At 42.3% G+C, this 23,318-nt stretch overlaps 1 protein-coding gene across 1 annotated transcript in view; it reads left to right on the top strand.

Annotated features, from left to right (window-relative positions):
• Window positions 1–23,318, top strand: part of NFAT5 (nuclear factor of activated T cells 5) — a 52,183-nt gene that overhangs the window by 11,325 nt on the left and 17,540 nt on the right. The window contains 9 exon segments of the mRNA XM_079315821.1: window positions 5,870–5,995; window positions 16,431–16,444; window positions 16,447–16,459; window positions 16,462–16,543; window positions 16,545–16,653; window positions 16,655–16,723; window positions 16,725–16,817; window positions 16,820–16,992; window positions 20,978–21,170. Of these exon segments, the coding sequence (XP_079171947.1) occupies window positions 5,870–5,995; window positions 16,431–16,444; window positions 16,447–16,459; window positions 16,462–16,543; window positions 16,545–16,653; window positions 16,655–16,723; window positions 16,725–16,817; window positions 16,820–16,992; window positions 20,978–21,170 (872 nt within the window).

The following is a 23,318-nucleotide window of genomic DNA, read 5'->3' as shown; positions in this document are numbered from 1 at the left end:
TGCCCAGAACAGCTGTGGCTGCCCCATCCCTGGAAGTGTCCCAGCTTGGAAGGGGCTTGGAGCCACCTGGGATAGCAGAAAGTGTCCCTGCCCATGGCAGGGGGTTTAATAAAATGTGCATTCAGATCTCTTCCCACCCAAAGCTCTCCAGGATTCTGTGATGCTCTGAATTCTCTGTGTTGTAATAACTAAACTCACTTAATGCTGTTCCTGGGGTCTGCAGGAAAACCTGTTTATCTTGGGGTGAAGAGCTGGAGGGTTCCTCAGCTGGCTCTTACAGGCTCTTCCTGATGGGCAAAATAGTCTGCTTCAAAGTCTTCCCACACCCAAGCCTTTGTGTACAGAAAAATCCCTGAGGGCCATGTGATATGAATGTCTTTTAACAAAGTGAAGCTTTGATTAGGTTTTGACTATTTAGAGCTCCCCCATTCCTTCCTTATTCTCTAGGAACTCTCTGTGAACTAAGATATTGTGGTGGAATCAGTGGCCTCCAATAAGCTGTGGTGGTTATCATGGACACTGAAATTCTGAGTAGAGCTGAACTTCAGGATAAACAGATAAACCAACCACAAGGTCTTCTGGCACAGGCCTGGATTTTTTAGGTCTAGAGTAGATTCTGGTTTTAATGTCCCTAACCCACAAAAGTTTCTGAAATATATGAAGTCACATGTATTGTTTTATTAAAATGCAGTGGCCTTTGGAGTGAGGAGCGACAATCTGACATTTGGAGCCTTGGTAATACAGGTTTAGCCCAAAACTGTGTCTTAGATTAGCATCATAGGGCCTTTACATGTGTGCAGGTGCTCTGAAACTGAATCTGCATCCCTAGGGAGGGTGAGGTGGAATATGGACACTGTTACTTTTCCTTTATACTTTCTTTAATTCACTGAGCACGTGTGCTCACTTCACCTCACTGACTTCCCCCGTGTAGCTGAGGCTACTTGCTGCTTCATGATTTCTAATTGTTTTTTAATCTCAGTTCCATATAAACAACTCTCTTGGCCTGTTTGCTTGCTTGTTTTTTTGATCAGCTTAGTGAACATCATTAGAGGAGATTTCTGCTCCGATGCCACCAGCTGATTAGAGGAGGACACCAAGGTTTTGTCTAATCTCTGGTGTGACTGTCATGTGCTGCAGCAAGGAAATGGCTTTGGAAGAAGCAGCCAAATCTGTGTGGGTATTAAACCATGCTGAGGAGACGAGTAGCAGTGGGGATCAAATGGGCAGCCATTCAGTGCAGGGAGCTTATTAAAAGACAAGGATTAGCTTGGCTGCTGTTCATGAGGTCATGGAAGTGGTAAGGGATTTCCAGGATGTACCTTTCCTTAAGGGCAAAAAATGTCAGCAGCAGGTGGGAAATGCCCCATCTCTGCTGCTAATGCTGATAATTTGGGTGGTTCTCATCCTCTCCACATGATTTCTGTGGAGCAGGAAACCTGTCATCACCTGTTATCCAGGGGTGAAGGGATGAAGTGCCAGAAGCAGGTCTCAGTGGTGGAACAGGCACTGGGGGAGAGCTGGGGCTGGGTTCCAACCAGCTCCTCCAGGCTGGGCTTGGGATTGCCTGGAGAAGTGGTGCTGGAGTTGGAGCTGCAGCCAGGGCTCTTTGCATTAGGTATGGCCTCATTTGCCTGCAGGCCACAGCAAACCTCTCTGTCAGGTTTGGGAATTGGCTTTTAGTATGGAATAGCACAGCTTAGGGGTATCTTTTCTGTGTGTAAAGAAAATTCCGTGATGTTTAAAGTGTTTGGAGGTCCCTACAAAGTGAAGGTGTCTGAAGTGGATGAACTGCTGTTGTTTTAAACATTGGAATTGGGTATTCTCTGCTCTTTTCCTTGTCTCTGTGCTCCCAGCATCACCAAGTGCTGAGTTACAGTTTGATCAACCAGCCATAAGGATCTCAATTAAATTTGTGTCTCAAAAGTTTGAGGACAGTAAGATTCTCTAACACCCTGAACTAGTACTAGCAGGGCGTGAGATAACAGCACTATATTTCTAGAAATCACAGTTTTTAATCTGTGCAGCTGAAATGTCTGTGTAAGTGCAGCCAGAAAGTCATGGAGGATTCCTGTCCCAGAAGAAGAAGGTGCTGCCTGTGACAGAATAGTGGCTGCTCTGTCCTTGGTTTGCTGCTTTACAGCAGATGTTTTCCATGAGGAGAGAGAGTACTCTCCATGCTGGGAATTCCTCCTCTTGGGGAAAAGCAGGGCTTTGTGTGGGTCATGTCCAAGCTGCAGTGACTCCTCACAGAATCTCGGGGACATTCATCAAGATTCATCTCAGCATTCCTGCACAGGGGCAGTGCAGGAGTCTGTTCTCTTTGCTCCTGTAGGCTTAGCTGCTCTGTTCCTAAGAATAAATTGGAATGGAATCACAGCATGCAGTGGAGTCACATAGTGAGTGAGCAGGAATGTGATTTTGCAGGTCACAAGGTGTGCTGTGTTTCTGAAGTTCCTTTGGTGCTGTGAGGATGAGGATGGGCTAGGAATTCCAGAGGAGAAGCTGAGCACTTGGACTTTGCTGTAGGCCCAGGTCTGTAACTCACCCTGCTTAGTTGTGTGTAGAAATCCAAAATCATTCCTAGAAGAGGGCAATGTGTGTGTTCTCTGGGGGAAAGAGAGTAAAAGTGGTGAAGGACCTTGTAGAATTGGGTTTGCCATCATGAACCACCAGCCTGTCGTGACTCCTGCTGCAGCATCACCACATCAGTTCCACACACTGTTTTTTTTTATCTTTTCAGCATTATTTTTCCTAAATCTTTCCAAAGCCTCTCCCCTCTCCCTTGAAGACAGATCCTGTCACCAGCTGCTGGGACTGATCCAGGCCCATGTTGACCCAAGGATGTATTTTGTGTGGACTGGTGGTCATGTGTCCAGCCCTTGCTAAATTTCTTGATTATTTTTTACTAGTATACAAATTCAGAAAGTTTTGTGCAGGTTCAAGTAGTACACAATGCAATCCTCTCTTTCCCCATTCCAAGTGCTGTGTTCTTGGATGGATCCTGATCCTATGTTTGGTGTGGTTCTGGTCCATATAACCATGTGAAATAGAATTTTCTGGACTACCAGTAGAACTGGCAGGAAGATCAAAGTTCCAAGCAGCTGATCTCAGATGAGAGATTATAAGGGCAGGATAATCGGATAAAGGGCAGTTGAAGAAATTTGACACTTAAAATACTTTTTGTAAATCTGTGTGTCCCTGTGTGTCCTTGGCTTGGGGAGGAGAATTTATGAAGCTGGGCTTGTCTAGGCGAGATATTTTAGGGAAAGATAAGAGATTTGGAAGTTTACTGTAGATAATGTCTAATAAGTGATTAACTCTCTGCAGGTGAGGGTTTGTGTGGGGAAATGAGTGTGTGGGACTTCTGGCTGATCACTAGCATTTGCTTATCTTGTTTGTGTGTTATCTTATTTGTATTTTATAATAACACTAATCCTGAAACACGTGTTCCTTGCTTCCTGTAGGGAGAGAGAAAATGTGTTTAAATGTTGAGTGTAAATGGAGCTACTTCCAGGAAAAAAAACCACCCCAGAAACTTGGTATCAACCAATGAATTCATGAAAGGAATTTAAATCAGCAGTAATTTACAAGACACTTAGTGCTGTCAGACAGCTTAAACTTCCTCATTGATTTAGCACTGGCTGCTCCAAGCAGGAATTCTGTCTACACATTTTTTTCTTGCTAATTATACAGAAATCCATAATGATGCTGAAATGCTATTTTTGCCTCCACATGTAATAGTGCATTTCTGCAGCAGCCTTTCCCTTTAGTGGGTATTTTCTGCATGAATCAATGTAAAATTCTAGCAGGAAACTCCATGTTCTCCTATTGATGAGTGCACACACTGAGTACAGTGTGGGGCATGGGGGGAGCTGTATCCTCTGGGGAAGAATGCAACAACTCTCATGTTTCTGGAATTTGTCAGTTTTTGCTTTAATGCTATTTATAGCTCAGCATATATAAACACTGGCCTGTGTTTAGGTGAAAACACAAAGTTTCATTTGAAGTGGGGTGTGTGTGGAGTAGGTTTGTGGCAGCCAGAGTTCTTACAGGTACCCAGGCACTTGGGGTTATCTGGGAGTGTTGGTGTGCAGTTCACTAACCATGTTTTGGACTGTGGAGCTGCAGCTGATGTGACAACAACCAGGAGAGTTGTTGTACTCCAGAAGGCTTGGATTTGACCATAAACTTGTGCCTTGAGTTCATGGATCCACAGAATGGTTTGGAGGGCAGTGCTTGTTCTCACTTTTGCTGCTGTTGTACTACAAGGAGCAGCTGTGTTTGCTTTTCCTCAGAGATGAGTGCAGCAGTTTGTACAAGCCCTTGTAGATGTGCACCAGCCTTTACTCCAGCTGGCACTGGTACTACTACCTGGAGCAGGACAAGAAAATCACAGGCTGATGTTCAGAGCTGCTGCTACTGTCAATGTTAATATTCAGAGTTGACTACAGAAGCTCCTTTCCAACCCCTAAGTTATTGGGTAATTGGGAGCTTGTCTCTTTGGGCTGGTTCTTGGGGAGTTTTTTTGTTTAAGAAGTTTATTTTTGACTCTACTGTGTGGTGAAGGTTCTGTCAGGCCTTTTGCTTTAGAGAGATGCTTACATCCAAGACTCCCACAGGATAATTCTTTCTCAGGGAGCACATGATTTTTGCAGTAATCCACAATTCTAATCTTTGTGAATAATTCCAACAATATGATAAAGAAGGAGGGAAGGAAAAGCCAGCATTAGAATTGAAGTACATTCCCAAAGATCACAAGACCATTAAGAGCAAATCTTTAATTTCATGCTTCATTGATAAAGACCAAGTTACTTGAAATGTGGTCTAAAATATGATACCAAACCTCTGTCCTGAAACACCTGGGGATCACACCTAAGGCTTCAGGTGTGCAGGAAGCTGGAATTAACTTGAGAGCTGAAAACACAAGAGGATGGAGCAAGCTCTTAGGAGGGAACCTTAGGAGATGTCTTGGGTAGCACACAAGGAGAGAGAGCTCAAACCCATGGGGTTAATGCAGACAGGGAGCTGTTGGAGCAAGCCATGAGGAGGTCACTGAATCAATCCAAGGGCTGGAACCCCTTGGCTCTGGAGCCAGGCTGGGAGGGCTGGGGGTGTTCACTGGAGAAGAGAAGGCTCCAGGGGCATCTTAGAGCCCATTCCAGCACCCAAAGGGGCTCCAGAAGGGCTGGAGAGGGACTGGGGACAAGGGATGGAGGGACAGGACACAGGGAATGGCTCCCACTGCCAGAGGGCAGGGCTGGGTGGGATATTCCTGTCAGGGTGCTGAATCCCTGGCACAGGTGCCCAGAGCAGCTGTGGCTGCCCCTGGATCCCAGCAGTGCCAAGGCCAGGCTGGACACTGGGGCTGGAGCATCTGGGACAGGGGAAGGTGTCCCTGCCATGGCAGAGGTGGCACTGGGTGGGCTTTAAGGTCTCTTCCCAGCCAAATCCAGTCTGTGATTCTAAGACTCCATAGGATGTTTTTAGGATGATGGTGCTAAATAAAGCTTTTTTTCCTTAGGAAGTCAGTTGCACAGTTGGAATCACCAGGTTTGTCTCAGATTCTCATGTGGTGTGCTGCCCTCAGCCCTTCGTTCTGGATGGGAACAGCTCTCTAGAAATTCATGAATGATTTCCTTGTTTGAACAAGTTTGTGTCCTTTGTTTCGGTCTTCAGAATGTGCATCTTAATGTTTGCTTGTTTTCTGAAATAAGTTTTTTCATGCTGTTATTTGCAAGCACTTACTGTAACTTTTTCCAAAGCTTCTGAAAAGCTTGGATTATAGTTCATGTCTTTTAGGCTAAAACATGATTTCATTTCTTGTGGAGGACACGGGTGACTTTTTGATCAAGTTCTTTTTGTTCCACAGAATCTGTCTATGACCTTCTCCCAAAGGAGCTGCAGTTACCTCCTTCCAGAGAAACATCCATAGCATCCATGAGCCAAACAAGCGGTGGCGAGGCCGGCTCGCCGCCTCCAGCTGTAGTTGCTGCTGGTAAGGACTCTCCTTTATTCTGCTGTTTTCTTAAGGTTTGTAACGTTCTGGCCAACATGAACAGTGCTGGGAAAGTTGTGAGTGTAAAAAAGAGCTTGTGGAGAAGTAACAGAGTTCATTCTAGGAGAATGTAGGTGGTGCAATTTAGCTGAGCGATCAAAAGCATTAAGTTTATGTTAATGGTGCTGTGTTTCATATATGCATCTCCATAAGAAATAAATTATCTGTTCTTCTATTCTGTTATGCCACACAGGCAATTAACTCCTAGAATGCACTCTGTTTTCCAAGGGAATAAATCCCTGTTTGGATAAGGCAGAATGCTGACTGGCTGTAAACCAGTAGATTCTAGTTAGGATAAAAATGGAAGGGGGGATGACAGTTTGGGCCATGAAGGTTTTACCAAAATGTGAGGAGGAAGAAAAGGTCATGTTTTCCATTAGGGCCTGAGGAGGTGTAGTATTTAAACTCCTTTCACACACATCTCTAGTGTGATGTGGTAAAAAATCCTCAAATACATGAGGACATAGTGTACACCAGCTGTAACTCTGTAAGTAACTAGTGTAGTTATTTTTCTAATTGACAACTTATAGAAGAGAGGCATGACCTTTTAATCTGCATCCTTTTATTCCCAACCATGTTCTAGACTTTAAAGACTCTCACTGATCTTCATTAAACATAAAAAGTGAGGATCTAAGGGCATTTTGGAGATTAGCCTCAGTGCTGGCTTGCATCTGGAATTCTTGTCAGTAACTTGTGTATATTAATACACATCTGTGCAACAGGGAAAGAATATTTTACCCATTATAGATGTATCTCCCTTCACTGGATAAAGATAGTTTGTTTTTGTTTTTTTTTCTTAATTTGATCCCCAAATCTCTTACAAGGTCATGTTCCACTTTCCTAATTGGCCTTAAATTATTGCTTGAGAAAAAAATGTCCATGGGGTGAGGATTCAGAAAGCTGCATTATTCCTTTTTCTCTCTCTCTGAGTTCATATGCATTAAATGTTTGTGTGAGAATATTTCCCAGATTTGCATGGTCCCAGAGTCCTGATCAGAACCTGAAGTGGTTGTAGGTTTGTCAGAGAAACTTTACAGCACTGCTCACCATTCATGTTTTGCCAGACCTCTCCTGAGAACCTGTGGATTTAACTGTGCACAGTGGAACTTGGTCATTGAAAGAATTTGATGCATTTATTATATTAAAAGGATTTGATGTTTTGATATCACTTATTAAAAAAAAATAATTTGGGCATCTGTATCTAAAATCAAAGTGCTTAATGATGGGTTTGGTTCATAGATGGCAGCAACCAAATCTTGTAGAAATATGTATCCTAAAAACAACTGAACAAAAAACCCCACAAACCCTGTTACACTCTAAATCCACAGACAGACCTGAACTGCTAATTAATTCTGTACCTAACAGATAAGACTTAAACTTGAATAGAACTAAAAGTCTGTTGCCTCCAGGTATTTGGTGTCTGCCAACAGCCAGTCCAGATCCTTAAAAAAACCTGAGATGCATTCATTAGGTGTGTTTGGGTTAAACTGCAGCACAAGTTTCTGGAATGAAAAACTTGAAAATTTAATGTTGAGGTTTCTTGTTAACACTGAAAGGAGACATGGTGATTCACCTATAAACACTTCTCAATGTCAGAGACCACAGACTGAGCTGATACCAACTTGAGAGCTGGGATTCTTCAGCAGGGAGAAGAAAAGGGTCCAGGGTGACCTCAGAGCTCCTCCAGTGCCCAAAGGGGCTCCAGGAGACCTGGAGAGGGACTTGGGACAAGGGATGGACAAGAGATGTTAAAAATTCTGTTTAAAATTGTTGTGGGATTTCTGCAGCATCTTTTGAGTCTGTTACCCTGCCTCAAGTAGTAAGGACAGGTCTGGCTGGGGTTTCTTCACAAAATTATCCTGGGCTTTGTGCTAACTAGGTTGAACAAGGAAACAAAACATCCACTTTACACTCACATTTCAACAGTTTGAGATTGACTATCATTTGCATATGTCAAATGTTTGATAGCAGACTTTAGGCAACTTTTGGGGAGCTGACACTGTACAGGAGCAGGGTAAGGAGGAAGGACTAGCAGCCTCTTGTTCTGTATCTGAAATTTTCCCCTTGTTTTGTGCAAGCCTTTCTAGTTTTTTTTTTTTTTTTTTTGTTTCATCTTACTTGCCTTCAAACCTCCTTTTCTAGGAATGAGAGGGAAATGTTCAGTCTGCACAGGGCTGTAGGTAATCTCATTTACTCTTGTTTTGAAAAGGAAGGGCTAATTTGAACAGCTAGCCACACCATGTAGAATTCCCCTGCAGATCTGATTACACTGGATAATGAGAGGATCCATGACAGGGATTGATCCAAAGTGTTCAGTGCTTTTCACTACTCCTCTAGTAGTTCACACAGCTTGTTCTCTTCTTCCTGAAAAGCAGAGTAAAGGCAATTTTGTCCCATATAAATCATATTGTATGTTGGAAATACTGCTGCAGTTAACTCCTGGTTTTTTTGGAGGAGCAGGATAGGCTGGTTTTAGCAGTGATGACCTCACAGGGACAGACTTCTAGTTCTTCCATCTGGAAATTTATTTTGTGATTTACAGAACAGTTGTAAGAGTATGAAAATGGAATGTTGCTGATTGGATTTTCAATAATTTGTTAATAAATGTGTGTCTCCTATTCATTAATCTAGACAAAAGAGGTGTTACCCACTCTCTGAATATGAGACAAGTATGATTTCATAGAACTCTGGGACTTTGAGCTGCTATCTCAAGCTTCTAATTCTGTAGTTCTTCTGGAAAACAGAAGGGAGGGAAAGGATCTGTTTTTACCCCTGGAAACTGTTCTCTGTTCTTGCTGCTTGAATTCCAGTGTCTTTGTTCAGGGGACAGGAAAAGGAGGATTTTGCCTGGTGCAGCACCATAAACACATTAAATATGAATCATCTCCAGACTCTGGAAATGCATGAGGGTGTCATGCTGAGAAATGTCATTGTGTGCTCTGCCTGGAGATTTTACATGAAATGAATGTGCCTGAAGCTTTCCCAGTGCTCCTGCAAGGGCTTCCTGAGCCCCAGTTTCTCCAGTCTCTTCTCATTTGGTTCTAAACTGCTGAACGATTTTTTGATGTTAATCAAGACACCTTGAACCTTGAAATGCTTAAAATTCACTCTGCCAATTTAAGTCCTTTCTCAGAGGTGTCATTCCAGATTGTAGGTACCACATGGTTCTTGTCTTTGGGGGAGTATTTTTGACCATATTCTTTAAATGACTGTTTCATCTTTTATCTGTAGTGCCAGGAGATGCTCAAGTCTTCTGAATCCCAGTGAAATCCCTTCCCTTTTCACCATCCTTTGTTCTTCCTGCAGCAGAATTTGGAATGAGATGTTTCATCTTGTTGATGATCTCTTGAACTGCTTTCCATTTCCCATACAGGCAAATATATATATTTCCATATTTTTTGTATTGCTGTCCAGTTTCCAGTGTTCAGTCTCCAGTGGAATTCTCCAGAGTGGTGTTCTTGCTCCAGCAGAAGGGGAACAGGTTTTGTGTTAGTGAATTGTATTTACTGATCTCTTTTGCATTCTCCATATTGGGATACAGTAAATCTGTCATGAAGTCTTCTCTCTCCCAAATGCCTGTAATTGCATCCTAGGAAAATAGTAGGTAAATGATGAAACTTTCATCTTTTTGTGAGCAATTTTATGCTTCTTTCTGTCCTTATTTTTCAATTAAATGGACAATCTAGTTGTCCAAACAGGTGTAATTGGCTTTTTTTGATAGGAGTTGTAATTGAAATGTTGCCTTGAGCATCTTTGGTCATTTTAATTATGGAAATAAGGCTTTGCTTCTGAATTACTACTTTAGAGACATAGCTAAAGATACATGCATTGCCTGTGAGGTAGAGACTGGGTGCTAAGGGGTTGTGTTTTCTGCTGCCAATATAAGGATTTTTCATCCTTCTCCAACAGAAGATTCTAATGAAGCCTCAGAATGGAGATGGGTTTGTTTTGGTTTAGTTTTCCCTGAATGGCTTCTCAGGCTTCTTCATTTTTATTTTTACTGAAAATATTTTGTTCAGTTATCATCCTTCCTGGTGTCATTAGTCAGTTTTTCCTGTTGATACAGAAATAATTGCCAGAGATTTCAAAGGGGATCTCAGTGCTGTCCCCAGGCTTACTATTGCACGTTGTAAACAAATGAGCAGAAACAAAGATTCTTCTTTGTAGTTGTTCTCCCATGCCTGTAAAAACTTCCATTTCTTTGTAGGCTTTTCCCTTCCTCTTCCCACCACCCTCCCAGTTGGAAGTGCCTTCCTGCCATTTCCAGGAGGTTTTTCTTCTGGGGGTTTCTGTCTGCCCCTGCTCTCTGCAGGCACATGTTGAGTGTTTGTTTCTCACACAGTGAGCTCAGAGCCCAGGGCAGTTCCAGGCTCCCCATCCTGCTGCAGTTCCATGTCCCCAAGGTTTCTGCTGGCACTTCATGTCCCAACAGAGCTGTGGTAGAGCCCAGGTGGGGATGAGGCTCAGCTTAGCTTGGAGAGGTTCCTTCATCATTCCAAAGGGTCTTCTGTGAGGCATCATTGCTGGGAAATGCCAGAGATTAAGGTTGTTCTTTCTGTTTCCATTTTATGGAAACATTTGAGGTATGTTCTCTCCAAATGGAGTTGGAATATCCCAGTTGTAAGGAGCTGTTTAGGGCCTTCCTGCTCCATGAGCTTCCTTAGAATTCCATATTTGTATTGATGTTCATGTCTAGTTCATATCTTTTTTCTAAATTGTTTTCACATCTAGTTCAAATCTTTTTTCTAAATTAAGTTTATTTTCAGTCTTCGTGGATTTCATACTGTCAGTACACCCAGTTTTCTAGAACTGCTCAATCAAACAGAAACTGTTTCATCATTCCATGAGTTTTTTTTTTCTTATGGCAATTTCTTGCATTAAATGGCTGCTGTTATTTGATCAGAAAGACTTGAGAACTACTTTGTGATAGGAGAATTCCCTGTTCCATAAAAAATAATGGAAAACCAAAGCATCAAGGGGCAAGACCAATCCCATTGTGCCCCTGCTTGAGCATCTCCTGTAGCAGCATCATGAGGCCCAAGAGCAGTTCTTGATTTCTTAGGAAATACCCACCCCTATATCTAAAAGATAAAATAGTTAATTTAATCTTAAATGGATGTGTTCTTTGCCAGATCCATAGATTCAGGGAGGTGCTGAGAGGAGGCAGGCAGGGCTTGGAGAGAGCAGCTATGGGTCCCAGAGTTCTGCTTGCTTGGAATCAGCCTTGGACACTGAGTGGGAAGGATCTAAGATCCATGGAATTGGTGTGTGTGAGCCACTAACAAAAGTCCTCCTCAGACACCTAAACTTGAGTGTTAATTGAATAATGGGAGTCATAACAAAACCATTGATTGATGTATTTACCCAAAGTTTAATAATACACTGCTTGGGTCAGCATGGGAATGTAAAGGGGAATTTACACTGTTGGGCTTAATGTAAATTAAATTAACCTACCTATCTTGAATCTGAGTGTGTTTAATAACTGGTGAATTGGATTGCTTTATGATATTTGCTGGGATGCTAGTTTTTTTCTCTATTAATACACTTAACTTGCATTCTAGCTTCGCCATTCAGAGACAGGCATCGAGTGGTGGGTTGTGTGACAGTGTCTGTCAATAGTGAAGACAAATAGTGCCAGAGACACTTAACCCATCCAATCTCACCCAGGGTATAGGTCGGTCTTGTTTTCAGACTTCTTCATAAGTCTCTTTTCTTTCTTTCTTTTTTTTTAATTTTTTTTAAAATTTTTTTTATTTTTTTGTTTATTTCTGAATAGTGGATTGATACTGATTTGAAACTAAACTTTTTGGAAAAGTTTTTGACATGACATCAGTAATACAAGAAGAAGAAAAGTAGAACCCCAAGTTTGGCATGTGAGGTGTTGAAAGCAGGTTTGCAGCCACTTTGTAAGTTCTGGGTTTTACCTTTAAAACCTTTGACAACACAAAGGTTGATGGTGGAAATTTTGCACAGTTTCCTTCTGGGTCTGTCCTGAAATTGTTCTTCTGTGTCCAGGGGTTCAAATAAACCAATTAACATAAAAAAAAAAATCTTACCAAGGACATGACATGTTAGCTAAATTAACACATTTATAAAAATTGTACATCACATATTTAGCTTATGCACCATGTAATCCTCATCTTGTGGGTGAGTTTTCATTTTTGACACCAGTTTTTTTCACAAAACATAGAGGATACCATGGGATGTAGGGGAGCTTAAGAGAAAAAAATTATTATTTTAATGGCTTTTTGTCCTGCCTGTCCAGACACAGGTGGCTAGTAAACTTATGAAACCAAAAATATCTTCAGTTTATTTATTTGTCTTTATAATCTTAAGCTTTCCAGTCTGGGAAATGACTTGCTTTTGCAATTAAAAAGCAAAGTCATCAGGACACTGTTTCTGTTTAAAAACTTTGAAAAGAGTGAACAAGGATTTCAGGATTGGCTCCACAGAAGTGTTACCTAAAAAGACTCCCTCAATGCCAAGTAGTGATTTTTTTTTTTCCTCTCTCCTGCCTTTCCAAACCCTTTTTTTTTTTTTTTTTCAGAGGCTGAATGCCTCGTTTGACTTCATAGGAGACTAGGATATAGAAAATATGTCATTGCCTTGGTTGCTAATGCAGGAGGTAATAAATTCTCCTTTTTTTATTGGTACTGAAAAGAAAAAGCCTGACCTGGTTTGCTCACAGGGACTCTCTGCTATGTGCTCACTTACTTTTAGTCCTTGTGCTGGACTGATTGCTACAATTCTGCCTCTTCTGGTGGAGAAAAACTTGTAGCACAGGCAACAAAATCTGAATCAGTTCTTCCAGCTCCCTTGGATGTTACAGTGATGGCAGTGAAGAGATTCAGGAGGTTTAGTTTCAACAGTCATCACAGTTGCTCTAATGTGGAATATTCTTTTCTCTTATTTTTTATTTAAAAATGGAGAAAAAAACCCCCCACCTTGTGATGCTGATGCACATTTCATTTCTATTCCTGAGGCTGCACACTTGCCATGACAAGCACTTGGCTTCTGTTCAGTGTCACTGCTCTGAAAGCAAGTTTGGTTTTGAGACTGTGTTAAATGAAATATATTCAGTCTTCTATTTCAAAATGTACCTGCTCACTTCAAAAGACATATATGTATTTGTCATTGCAAGCACTGTTAAACTGCAAATCATGAGCCACCTGTACCAATTCCCATTAATATGTGTCTAAAGAAAGTAAAATAAAAAGAATGCTCAAAGCTGGGGAAGGTGTGTGTATGCTCTCACCTTGTAAAGCAACACAGGTTAATTCAAATTAAAAAATTATTTATTTTCCCAAAATGCAGCACATTCATCCAAGAAATCTCTTTTGGGTGTCAGATGCAAATGTCACTGGCTTTGGAATAAAATGTTGGACCCAAATGGGAGCCATGTAGAACACTGTTTATTCATTGCTGTAACTTGGTGAATTCTTATTTGATTGACCCAGTTTATTTATTAGTTCAAAGGAAGATGAGTTGGCTCAAGGCCTACATATTCTGAGAAAAAATAGATTTCACTGTTTCTTAGTGTTTTCATAACTTAAAATGTTACTGAAGCAATTACTAATTTATCTAATTTATGTCCCCAAAGTTTTTAAATCTGTGTATTTGACTGTTGCAATACAGCCAGTTTATTCCATTTGCTGTAATATTTATGTTACTTTCCATTTATGGGTGGTAATGGCATTAATTTATTATGTAAGGCTAAAGAGAGGTTTTCTTGCCATTACTGTTCAGTTTGGGTTTATTTCCAAAGCCTTAATCTTACCATTACACTGGGGCATCTCTGGTAAATAGAGGAGAGTGTAACCAGTTCATAATGGACAATGTTTATTTACTTTTTGAAAATTAGAAAAGCCCACATACATGTATTCATACACTCAAGTGCTTTTTAACTTCTAGCGAAAGAAAGGCAGAAAAATAATCATTTTGGAGAGCAGTAATGATAATGCTCCACAATGCTGCACCCTAAAACAGCACTACCATCTTTTAGCTTTGTGCTGCAAAGCCTTTGTTTCAGTGATATATTTATTTTTTTCCTAGGGAAGTGAGGGCACAGTGCAGGTTTTGCATTCCTGGCCAGGAGAGGCACTGAAGCTCCAGCTGAGCCCGTGCTCAGTGTCTGCAGAGCTGAGCCTGCAGTGCCCAAGGTTTTCTTAGACTCCCAGGACTGGTGTGCAGAGATAAATGTGGTTTTAATCTGGTGGAGGAGGAGGCTGCAGTCGAAGCCCTGCTGCCTGTTCATGTTTGGAAGGATTTCATGCTTGTCCTTGTCCCACAGACCCCGGTGCTGCCCCGGGCTCCTTTTCTGACCTGTCCTGGGGCAAACCCTGCTGGCATTCTGCCCCAGTCCTGCAGGTCACCCGGGTGCTCCAGGGCACACTTCACACTTGTGCTTCTCTTTGGAGGTATAAATGATGGATGGAAACTAATCCTCTACCAAAACAAACATCCCAAATAGCAACGGGCTGTCTCGACTCAAAGTGGCTGCAAATCAGCTCCTAAATATTGTCACTGAAATGAATATCTAGATTTAATAGTTCTTGCCAATCCTATAAATGTTTTTGAAAGAAGCATTGCATTAATGCATGATATAGAAAGGAGAAATTTGCCTTTAAATTGGAATGCAAAGTGACTGAATTCTCCAATTTCAGCCGCTGTATTTGCCAAAGAACAAGCTGGGAAATGGAACTGGTATCATTCAGCTGCTCCTGGTTCACTGGGAGGCTGGGGAAGGCAGAATAGTTTATTGATAAACTGTAATGACCTCTAAATTTGACAGTCTGAAGTGGTGGTAAGTTTGCTTTTACATTCATTTAGCACAGGAAAGCTTTAGGAAACAATAATGATTTAAAAATTCTTCATCATCAGTCATTGATACTCCCAGTAATTCCCAGTATAGGAAAGTTGGCTGAGTGTTGCTGTTAATTAAATGTGTATATCATGGCTGAACATGATTCTGTTACTTTGGAATAACTAAAGCTGTATAGAATAGTCCAACAGTCTCTAAATCTTTTAGACTTGAGAGACTATTACAATACTTTGGATTTTTAAAAAATCCCAAGCAGCTAAAAGGAAAGCATCATGTTCCTTTCAGTAATGGGGATTACCTGTATGACAGCAGTAACTGGCTGAACAAACATCTTGTATTCTTATGTATATTTAATGGACAATTTGTTTACTAAGTTAGGTTATTTCAGTGCTTCTGGTTTATCAGGTGTGGGTGGCAGTGCAGAAATACAGAAAACAGGGTCTCCCCAAGGGGAGCTAAAATCTGGCTATAAAATTCAGTTATTCCTCAGTGAGCTACAGCTGATTGAAATAAATACATAAGTTTGCATGGCCTGCTTCCCCTGGGATGTTTCACTTAGGTATCCCATTGATCTGGCCATTAAAATTCTTCAATGGCAACAATTGCAGTGTTCTGCAGAAATCTTCAGGGGGTTGGTTTAATAATTTTCACATTTCTAAACCAAATTGAGCTCTGGGGCCTCTGCAGAAGTCACAGTCAGTGTTGGAAATCTCCTGTTTAATGGGAATTTTTCAGAGGTCTGTCCCAAGCTGTCTCTGTGGAAGGGACCAATAAAGTCTGAGAGAAATTGGTCCCAGTGACTGAACAAGTCAAATTACAGAAATTCCCAGTCCCTGGATCAGTGTGTCTCCAACACAGATATTTAATTCCTGTTTTGAGTCTTCAAAATCAACAGCTCTCTCATAGTGACTGATACCAGTTCCATTTTGCCTACCAACTCAGTTGATTTTATATTTTATTTCTCATTTATGATGGAATAATCAGCAGCTCTTTTTCTCATTTATTTTCTCATATTTTTATTCCAGGATTTGCCTCTGAAGCAGGGAGTGTCTGCATTAAAAATGACCTGTAGTTCTCTGCTTCATAGGTTAGAAACTTATTTTAATATTTTGTGGCTAAGCACAGTCCCATCTTTTTCAAAAGAACAAAAAAATTTAAAATTTCCGACAATAAATTGTTTGATTGGCATTGAATGCGGATTATAAGCACTTTGCTTTGGGGCTATTTTAGATGAAATGGCTTCTACACCAATAATTAGTCCAGCTGAGGCAACGAAAGCTCCGTTTACTCGCAGCCATTTGTATGAATTAACATTAAGTCATTAAAAAAATAAATTTGATTACAGTGGATCGTGCTGAGACTCGTTTGGACATTTCCAAAGCATTGGCTAGGCCGTATTGCTTTAAGCACTTCCATTCCAAAACTGAACCAAATTCCAAACCTTTGTTGGGGGAAAAGCAATCGGTTCTAAATCACCTTGATCTCTCTGGGACTGCTATAGCCAGCGCACGCCCGCCACGGGTCCTGTATTTACTTGTGAATTGTACACCGCAGATGCTTCTTCCGCCCTCCCTCCTCTTCCTCCATGGCGGTGCTTGCAGCTCCTTTACCACCTCTTCCAGCCCTACCATTTACTCTACCTCAGTCACCGACAGCAAGGCTATGCAAGGGGAGCTGCTCCTCGGCCGTGGGGGTAAGTACCCGAGGGGTAAGTGAGCCAGCAGATAACCAGTACACAGCCCAGCAGCAGCCGGCCACGCCGAAGCGCCACACTGTCCCTCTACATCTCGCCACCCTCCCGAGGACTGCTGGACAACAGCCGGATGTCCTGCCAGGATGAGGGCTGCTGGATTGGAGTCAGAGCAGAGCTGCAGTATGTGGATGGAGGATTCACCCTCCAACTCAGTAAACATGAGTACCAGTTCCTACAATGATAACACTGGATGGTGCCACGTAAATCGCGCAAGCGCAACCCAAAGCAGAGGCCAGGGATCAAACGCCGAGATTGCGAAGAGTCCAACATGGATATCTTTGATGCCGACAGTGCCAAAGCGCCTCACTATGTCCTTTCTCAGCTCAGCACGGACAGCAAAAGCAACTCAAAAGCAGGAAATGGGTTGGTATCTGTTTTGTTTTTTTGGTTTTTTTTTAAAAAAAGAAAAAACATTCTATTTCCGTATGTAAACCCAAATTAATAAAAGTGTCCCCGTGCCCTGGCAAATGTTCTGCTTAGGTTCTCACATAAACCCCTCCCTTCTCTGCTGTCCTTGGAATGTCCTAGGCCAGGATAAGTTCTTCCTGCCCCCAGAAATTGTGGCTGTCCCATCCCCTGGGAGTGTCCCAGGCCAAGTAGAATGGGGCTTGGAAGCAACCTGGGCTAGTGGAAGGTGTCCCTGCCCATGGCAGAAGGTGGAACTGGATCTCTTGAAGGTCCCTGTCAACACAAACCACTCCATGATTCTGTGATGAGTTTTCATTAGACTTGTTAGTCTTTATTTAGAAGATAAAGCTAAACTTTGCTGCAGCAATTAAATGCAGCATTGATGAGCTCCTCTGTTCTTTAAGTGAAATTCCCAAAAGGCCACACAATTCCATTTTTAAAATGAAAGTGAAAATGTATTTAAAAAGAAAGGCAGAGTGAAGTTGGTGCACCCTGAATGTTTTTTTTCAGGATTTTATGTGAGGATTTCAGTCTGTACACTTCACCTGCTGCTCTCTTTGTCAAACCAGAGATAGGTATGGGAGTAGAAGTTAATGGTTAATATCTCATTAAGATTTCTCATCATTTAAATGACCGCTTGCTTTACTTTTAAATGAAATGTTAAGACAATATGGTGAGCCAGTTTTTTGGTTTTTCCTTGTGAATTCACTTCTGTATTTGATTTTTTCAGAAATAAATCTCTAATGCTGTTTCTCTCTGTGCTTCTGGGTCGTGTGCGTGTGTCTGCCTGGGCACGCCCGGGTGGTGGCCCCTCATCTCCCACTTCACACTGTTCACTAAATGCATTCCAGTAGCTGCTCAAAGAGGACAATTCCATGAGTTTGCAAGAGTGTGTTGATACATTTCTTCTTTCGTTTTGTTTTTTTAACTTGTTGCTTCTTTAGTCCTTTTAAAGTGGTCAAATGGATAGATTTGGCTCTTTTATTTTGGGCTTTTTTTGGGGGCAGGAGTGCATTTTGGTTTCACTTTTGTGTCTGTGCTTGCAGTACGTTCTGACGTTCATCACAGCAGCGGTGAATATTAAAATTTGACTGATGGCAAAGATGATGAACTTCTCATATCCCAAAGGGAAAGAGCCTGGAGTCTGTGTTCCCAGGGTCAGTGCAGTTCCATGCTTCAAATTTCACTGTCAAAAGCAGTTCTGAGAACTTGTCCTTAGTGTGCTGCTGCTTCCTGGGCATGGTGGCTCTGGCCTCGGGGTTTTCACCAGCCAAAATCGAGTTGTAATAATAAATAATAAAGTAAAATATCAGTACCTGGTAGACCCTGGGCAGCTTGGAATGAGGAAAGTACCTCCCCCAGCTCCGAGGGACCAGGCTTGCCCTTAGAGAGGGAAAAGCTTTATAGACAAGAACTGTGCCACTCCAAGTGTGACCTCAGGGATGCTTTGTAAACTCTGACAGAATATGTGAGATCTCTGTCTAAAAACAGAACAAGTCTTCCCCAAAAAAACTGGCTGACCAGGGAAATCCATGGGTTCTGGGAGTACAGAGGGAAAGAAGGTGAAATGTTTTTCCTTTTGTGCCACACACCAGACTGAACTGCAGGAAAACTCTCAGAACCGTGCTTGAAAATAAACGCTCTGGGATGAGGAGTGGCCAAGATCTTAGAAAACTTATTTTTGCTGTTGGAATATGGAGATCTGGCCTTACAAATCTGGGTCACTGTAGTGACTGGAGTTTTTTAAACTTCCCAGCCTGGTGGAGCTCAGCCAAGGGAGTTCATTTACTTTTGGCTTAAAGAAAAGAGCAAGGAAAGCTGCCATGCTCCGTGGTGAATGGAAATGGCATTTGCCCCCAAAGAGACAGTTGTTGTTAAAAGCCAGGAAGAGAAAGAATATATTCCTGTGGAAACTTGGAATTTGTGAAAGCCTTTTTAGAAGTGAATGAATTGGTGGTGATTCAGGGCAGACACTCAGGTTTCTGTGGTCTCACTTTCACTTTCAGGTCTAGCCCTGCAAGCAGCCCTGATGGCAGAGCAGGACCAGGACAAACTACTCAGGAGATCTGTTTGAGTAGATTCATGGGATTTACATTTATTCTTTTTTAAAAAAGAAGTGCTACATTAGAGGATATTTTATCTGGTAACAATCAGATTAATAAATGTGTGCATATGAAATGTACAGGTGTGAATATTTGCAGTGTTAATAAACTGAATTATAAGTAATTCATTAATTGAAAGGATGTATTAAGTGATTTCTCCTCATATTTTGAGGGGAAAGATCACTGAGAAGTTCTGGTGAAGGCTTTAAGTTGCCTCCAGGTTTGGCTAATTGATTGAAAATAATGATTAAGGTTCTAGAGGAAATACTAAAATAATTGTGAGGAGCCTCTCTGCATAAATATGATAATGATAAAATATTAATTTGCTGGCAATTAAGGTAGTTTAAGACAATTCATTTAAGGGATTTAAGCATACAGTTCTCCTGGAGAGGTCTCCTGGAGTGTTGATGTCACTCTGCTGAAAGGTGGCATTGGGAGTGGTGAAGGTGAATTGCAGTTGGATGCCAGCTCCCCAACATTTCCCTTCAAAATTCAACTGTATCCCAGCCTGCCCAGTGACTCCACTGAGCAGAGGAATCAGGACAGCTTGGCAGGCAGATAGTTCTATTGTAAGATGATAATACTATTATTTTACAGGGTTTTATGCAAGTTTTTATCTAGTTCCTGCCTCTGCTGGGTACTGTTGGTTGAGGATGTGTGGAAGGCAGCCAGGGCCATGGCTGGGGCAGTCCACAGTGAAGTGTTTAATCTTCATGGACAGAAAATGAGAGTGGAAATAGCCAAAGCACCAACTCTCTCTGCTTTAACCCTTTTTTAATGTGTAGTCAAAGATTTTGGAAGGCCTAATGGCAAAGCTCCCAGGGAACAATTTCGGAAAAAAAAAAACCTGTTTTCACCCTTTTTGAGAAGGAAAAAAGTCCTGGATAAATTAGTTCAGTAACTTGCATGTTGAAATGGGGTTTGTTTTTTAAGCAATGCACACCTGTTATTTAAAACTGCTTTCTTGCCAGGCATTAGCTGTTAGAAACCATGTTTGGCTAGGAAGAAAGAATATGACATTTGCATGAATCATGGAGCCCTTTCCTTGCCTGCACCATGTGCTGTGGCACATTGACATTTCCTAGTGGGAAGGGAGTTTCAATACCAAATCCTGGTCTGAGTAGGATCAAGGGTTATTTCCCATTGTGCTCTAAAGGGAACACAAAGTGGCTCATGTGCTGCTAGACTTGGGAGGGCTCCTTCATCCTGGTGTTAATTATGGAACTGAGAACAAGCCACTACAAGCACCTGGAAAGAAAGGCCTTGTGCATACACTGATTTAACACGGGTGCAATTATGCCAGAGCTTTTACAATAACTAATTGTTACTTTACAATAACAAATTGGTCAATCTGTTTAGACAGAAATCGGAGCTGGAGTTTGCATGGATATACAAGTTGAGGTGGAGACAGGCATGAGGCTGTTTTCCTGTTTAAAGAATTGTCATTTAACCTTAAATCCATCCAGTGTGTGTGTACGTGTGTGTTTGTCACAGCAGCAAAACAGCTTGTTCAGGCTGTGTCATAGACTCTGAAAAAGCAGGTTAGGAGCTGCCTCCTGTTCGTTAACATCGTTCAATGCTAATTGCTTTTCCCTTCCTTCACGTTTGCTCTCTGAAAAGCAGTTCCCACGTGCTCTGGATGGAGGAGGCAGGGAAGCACCATTCCTCTTCATCCTGCAGGTCTCCCCTGGCAGAAAGAGAGTTCCAAAGTTTGCTCTCAGCTACAAATCTTCCATCCCTTAATACGCGCTCTTTGCCTTTTTAGCTTTTCTGTGACTTGGAGCGTTTTTGCCGAGGAGCTGCTTCTAACATCTCCATGGTGTGTTTTGACTCCTCAGAGCATCAGAGAACCAGAAGGGAGCTGGAGGGAAGAAGACCCCAATGTTGTGTGGTCAGTACCCGACTAAGAGTGAGGGGAAGGAGCTGAAGATCATGGTGCAGCCAGAGACCCAGCACAGGGCTCGGTACCTGACCGAGGGCAGCCGGGGCTCCGTCAAGGACCGCACGCAGCAGGGCTTCCCCACTGTCAAGGTAGGCACAGCCCTGCCCAGGGCAGCTGCAGCCCCAGGGCTGGCATCTCTGAGCCACAGGCACAGCCCCAGGGCTGGCATCTCTGAGCCACAGCTGCAGCTCCTGGGCTGGCATCTCTGAGCCACAGGCACAGCCCTGCCCAGGGCAGCTGCAGCCCCAGGGCTGGCATCTCTGAGCCACAGGCACAGCCCTGCCCGGGGCAGCTGCAGCCCCAGGGCTGGCATCTCTGGGCATCAGGCACAGCCCTGCCCGGGGCAGCTGCAGCCCCAGGGCTGGCAGTCTCTGTTTCTTCCCTGTGTAGCCTGGGGAAAGCAACTGGAGAACTTCAGGATTGGGCAGGTTTCCTAATGGAGATGCTAGAGAGGTTTACCAGGAGCAAGGCTGGGGTTGACTTAGGGTGACAAACAGAGGAACTGATGCCAGATATTTTCCCAAAAGTGATTGAGAGTCACCAGGGAACTGAGTCCAGGCCAGCATTGCACTGGCACTATGGCAAATGGCATACTGGGCATACTGGGAGGAGTGTGGCCAGCAGCTTGAGTGAGTAGACAGCTAGGTTTGTTATCACAAAGATAAGGAGAGTGAAAGACATTTCATTTCATATTTTTTCTTAGTTACGTCACTTTGAGAAAGCAGCGAAGCAGTTCTCAACTCAGACTAACTTCCAGGTCCACAAGGAGATATTTGTTTGTGACACAGCTCTCAAAATTTGTGCTGACTGCTGCTGACAGAATACAGAAGTAGTCTTATCTTCAAAGTCCTGCTCAGCAGTGTTAGGAACAGCAGCAGCCCTTCACTCAGTCCTCCTGAGTAATGCAGAACTCCAGCAAAGTTTCATGAGAAAAGAATCCATTCATATCACCCTGTTGCTATGGGATTTAGTGCTCATTTATGTGGCTTTCTTAATGGCCTTTGTTCATCTGAATTTCCTTTTAACTCCTTTCCCAGTTACCCTTTAGCACCCATCAGTGAAAATTCTCTTTGGAAGAGTCTCATGTTACTGAATTCCTGGAAGTTCCAGTTTGCTTTACCAGTAGGCAGAGGAGTTCATACCCTGCAGATAAAACTCTGCCAGGCTTGGACAGACAAATGAGTCAGGAATCTTCAGGAAATCTGAGCTAGTGGAAAAAAAAGTAAGTTAGGGACAAAGGGGACAGCCTGTACTGGGCCATCTCCACAGATCTTGGGGCTTTGCTCATCTCTGACAGTCACATTTGCTGTTTGTTCCTCTTGGACATGAGCACACAATGATCTTACCAGTATTTGCTGGTTTATTTATATTTTTCCTTTATTCAAACTTGCTACAAACTTCAGGATTACATTTTTTAAGTAATGTGTAGGGAATAATCCCCCAAGAGATTCTCCAGGGAATTCTGCTCTCGTTTGCATCTCCTCACTACTAAAACTGGAGCTTCCTTCTGCAGGTGTTGTCTGGGCTTCCAGGCTTGGGACAAAAGACAGCACTGTCACCCAGAAATCCTTGAGCTAAAAATGTGTCTCACTGGAAACACTAAAACACTCATTTTATCTCCTAGAATGCTCTGGCAAGGAATTTCCATCTCTGGCCTGAGAATTTGGCAACAATCTAATGTTTCTTTTCACTTGGAGTATTTTTCTTAACTATTTCTTAGGAAGGAGAATTTCTTTTGTAGTTCAATGTCCATATTTACTTCAGGATTTCTTTTACCTCAGAGTATTTTTAGTCTGTGGCACCAGTGGAATCCCACTAATCAAAAAAAAGCATTAAGAGGACACCAACCATTTCATGCCAGGGTGTTGATGTTACAAAAATGAATGTATTTTTCACTGACATGTTATGGGATAATTATGTGTAGCACACGGGATTGCAGGAGGATGTTAAAATGTCTGACCTCTTATTTATGAAGTGTTTCAGTGAATCCTGACATTATTACCTTTTAAATAGGAGGTGTCAGGTTACCATTTTTAATTTTTATTTTGGTGTCTGAAGGAAAGCTGGATTTATATGCTTGGATGGTTGGACCATTCAGTCATCCCATTTCTCCCTCTGCTTCCCTTTCATCCTATTCTGACTCCTTCAGGGGTTTTGCAAGTATTGGACAGCTCCAATCTGATCTCACAAGGACTTCAAAATGCATCTGGCATGGAGGTGGGGTCCTGGAATGACCA

The sequence above is a fragment of the Erithacus rubecula genome, assembly GCF_903797595.1.
Source record: "Erithacus rubecula genome assembly, chromosome: 12".
Taxonomy (NCBI): Eukaryota; Metazoa; Chordata; class Aves; order Passeriformes; family Muscicapidae; genus Erithacus; species Erithacus rubecula.
This window is presented reverse-complemented; position numbering and strand designations above follow the sequence as displayed.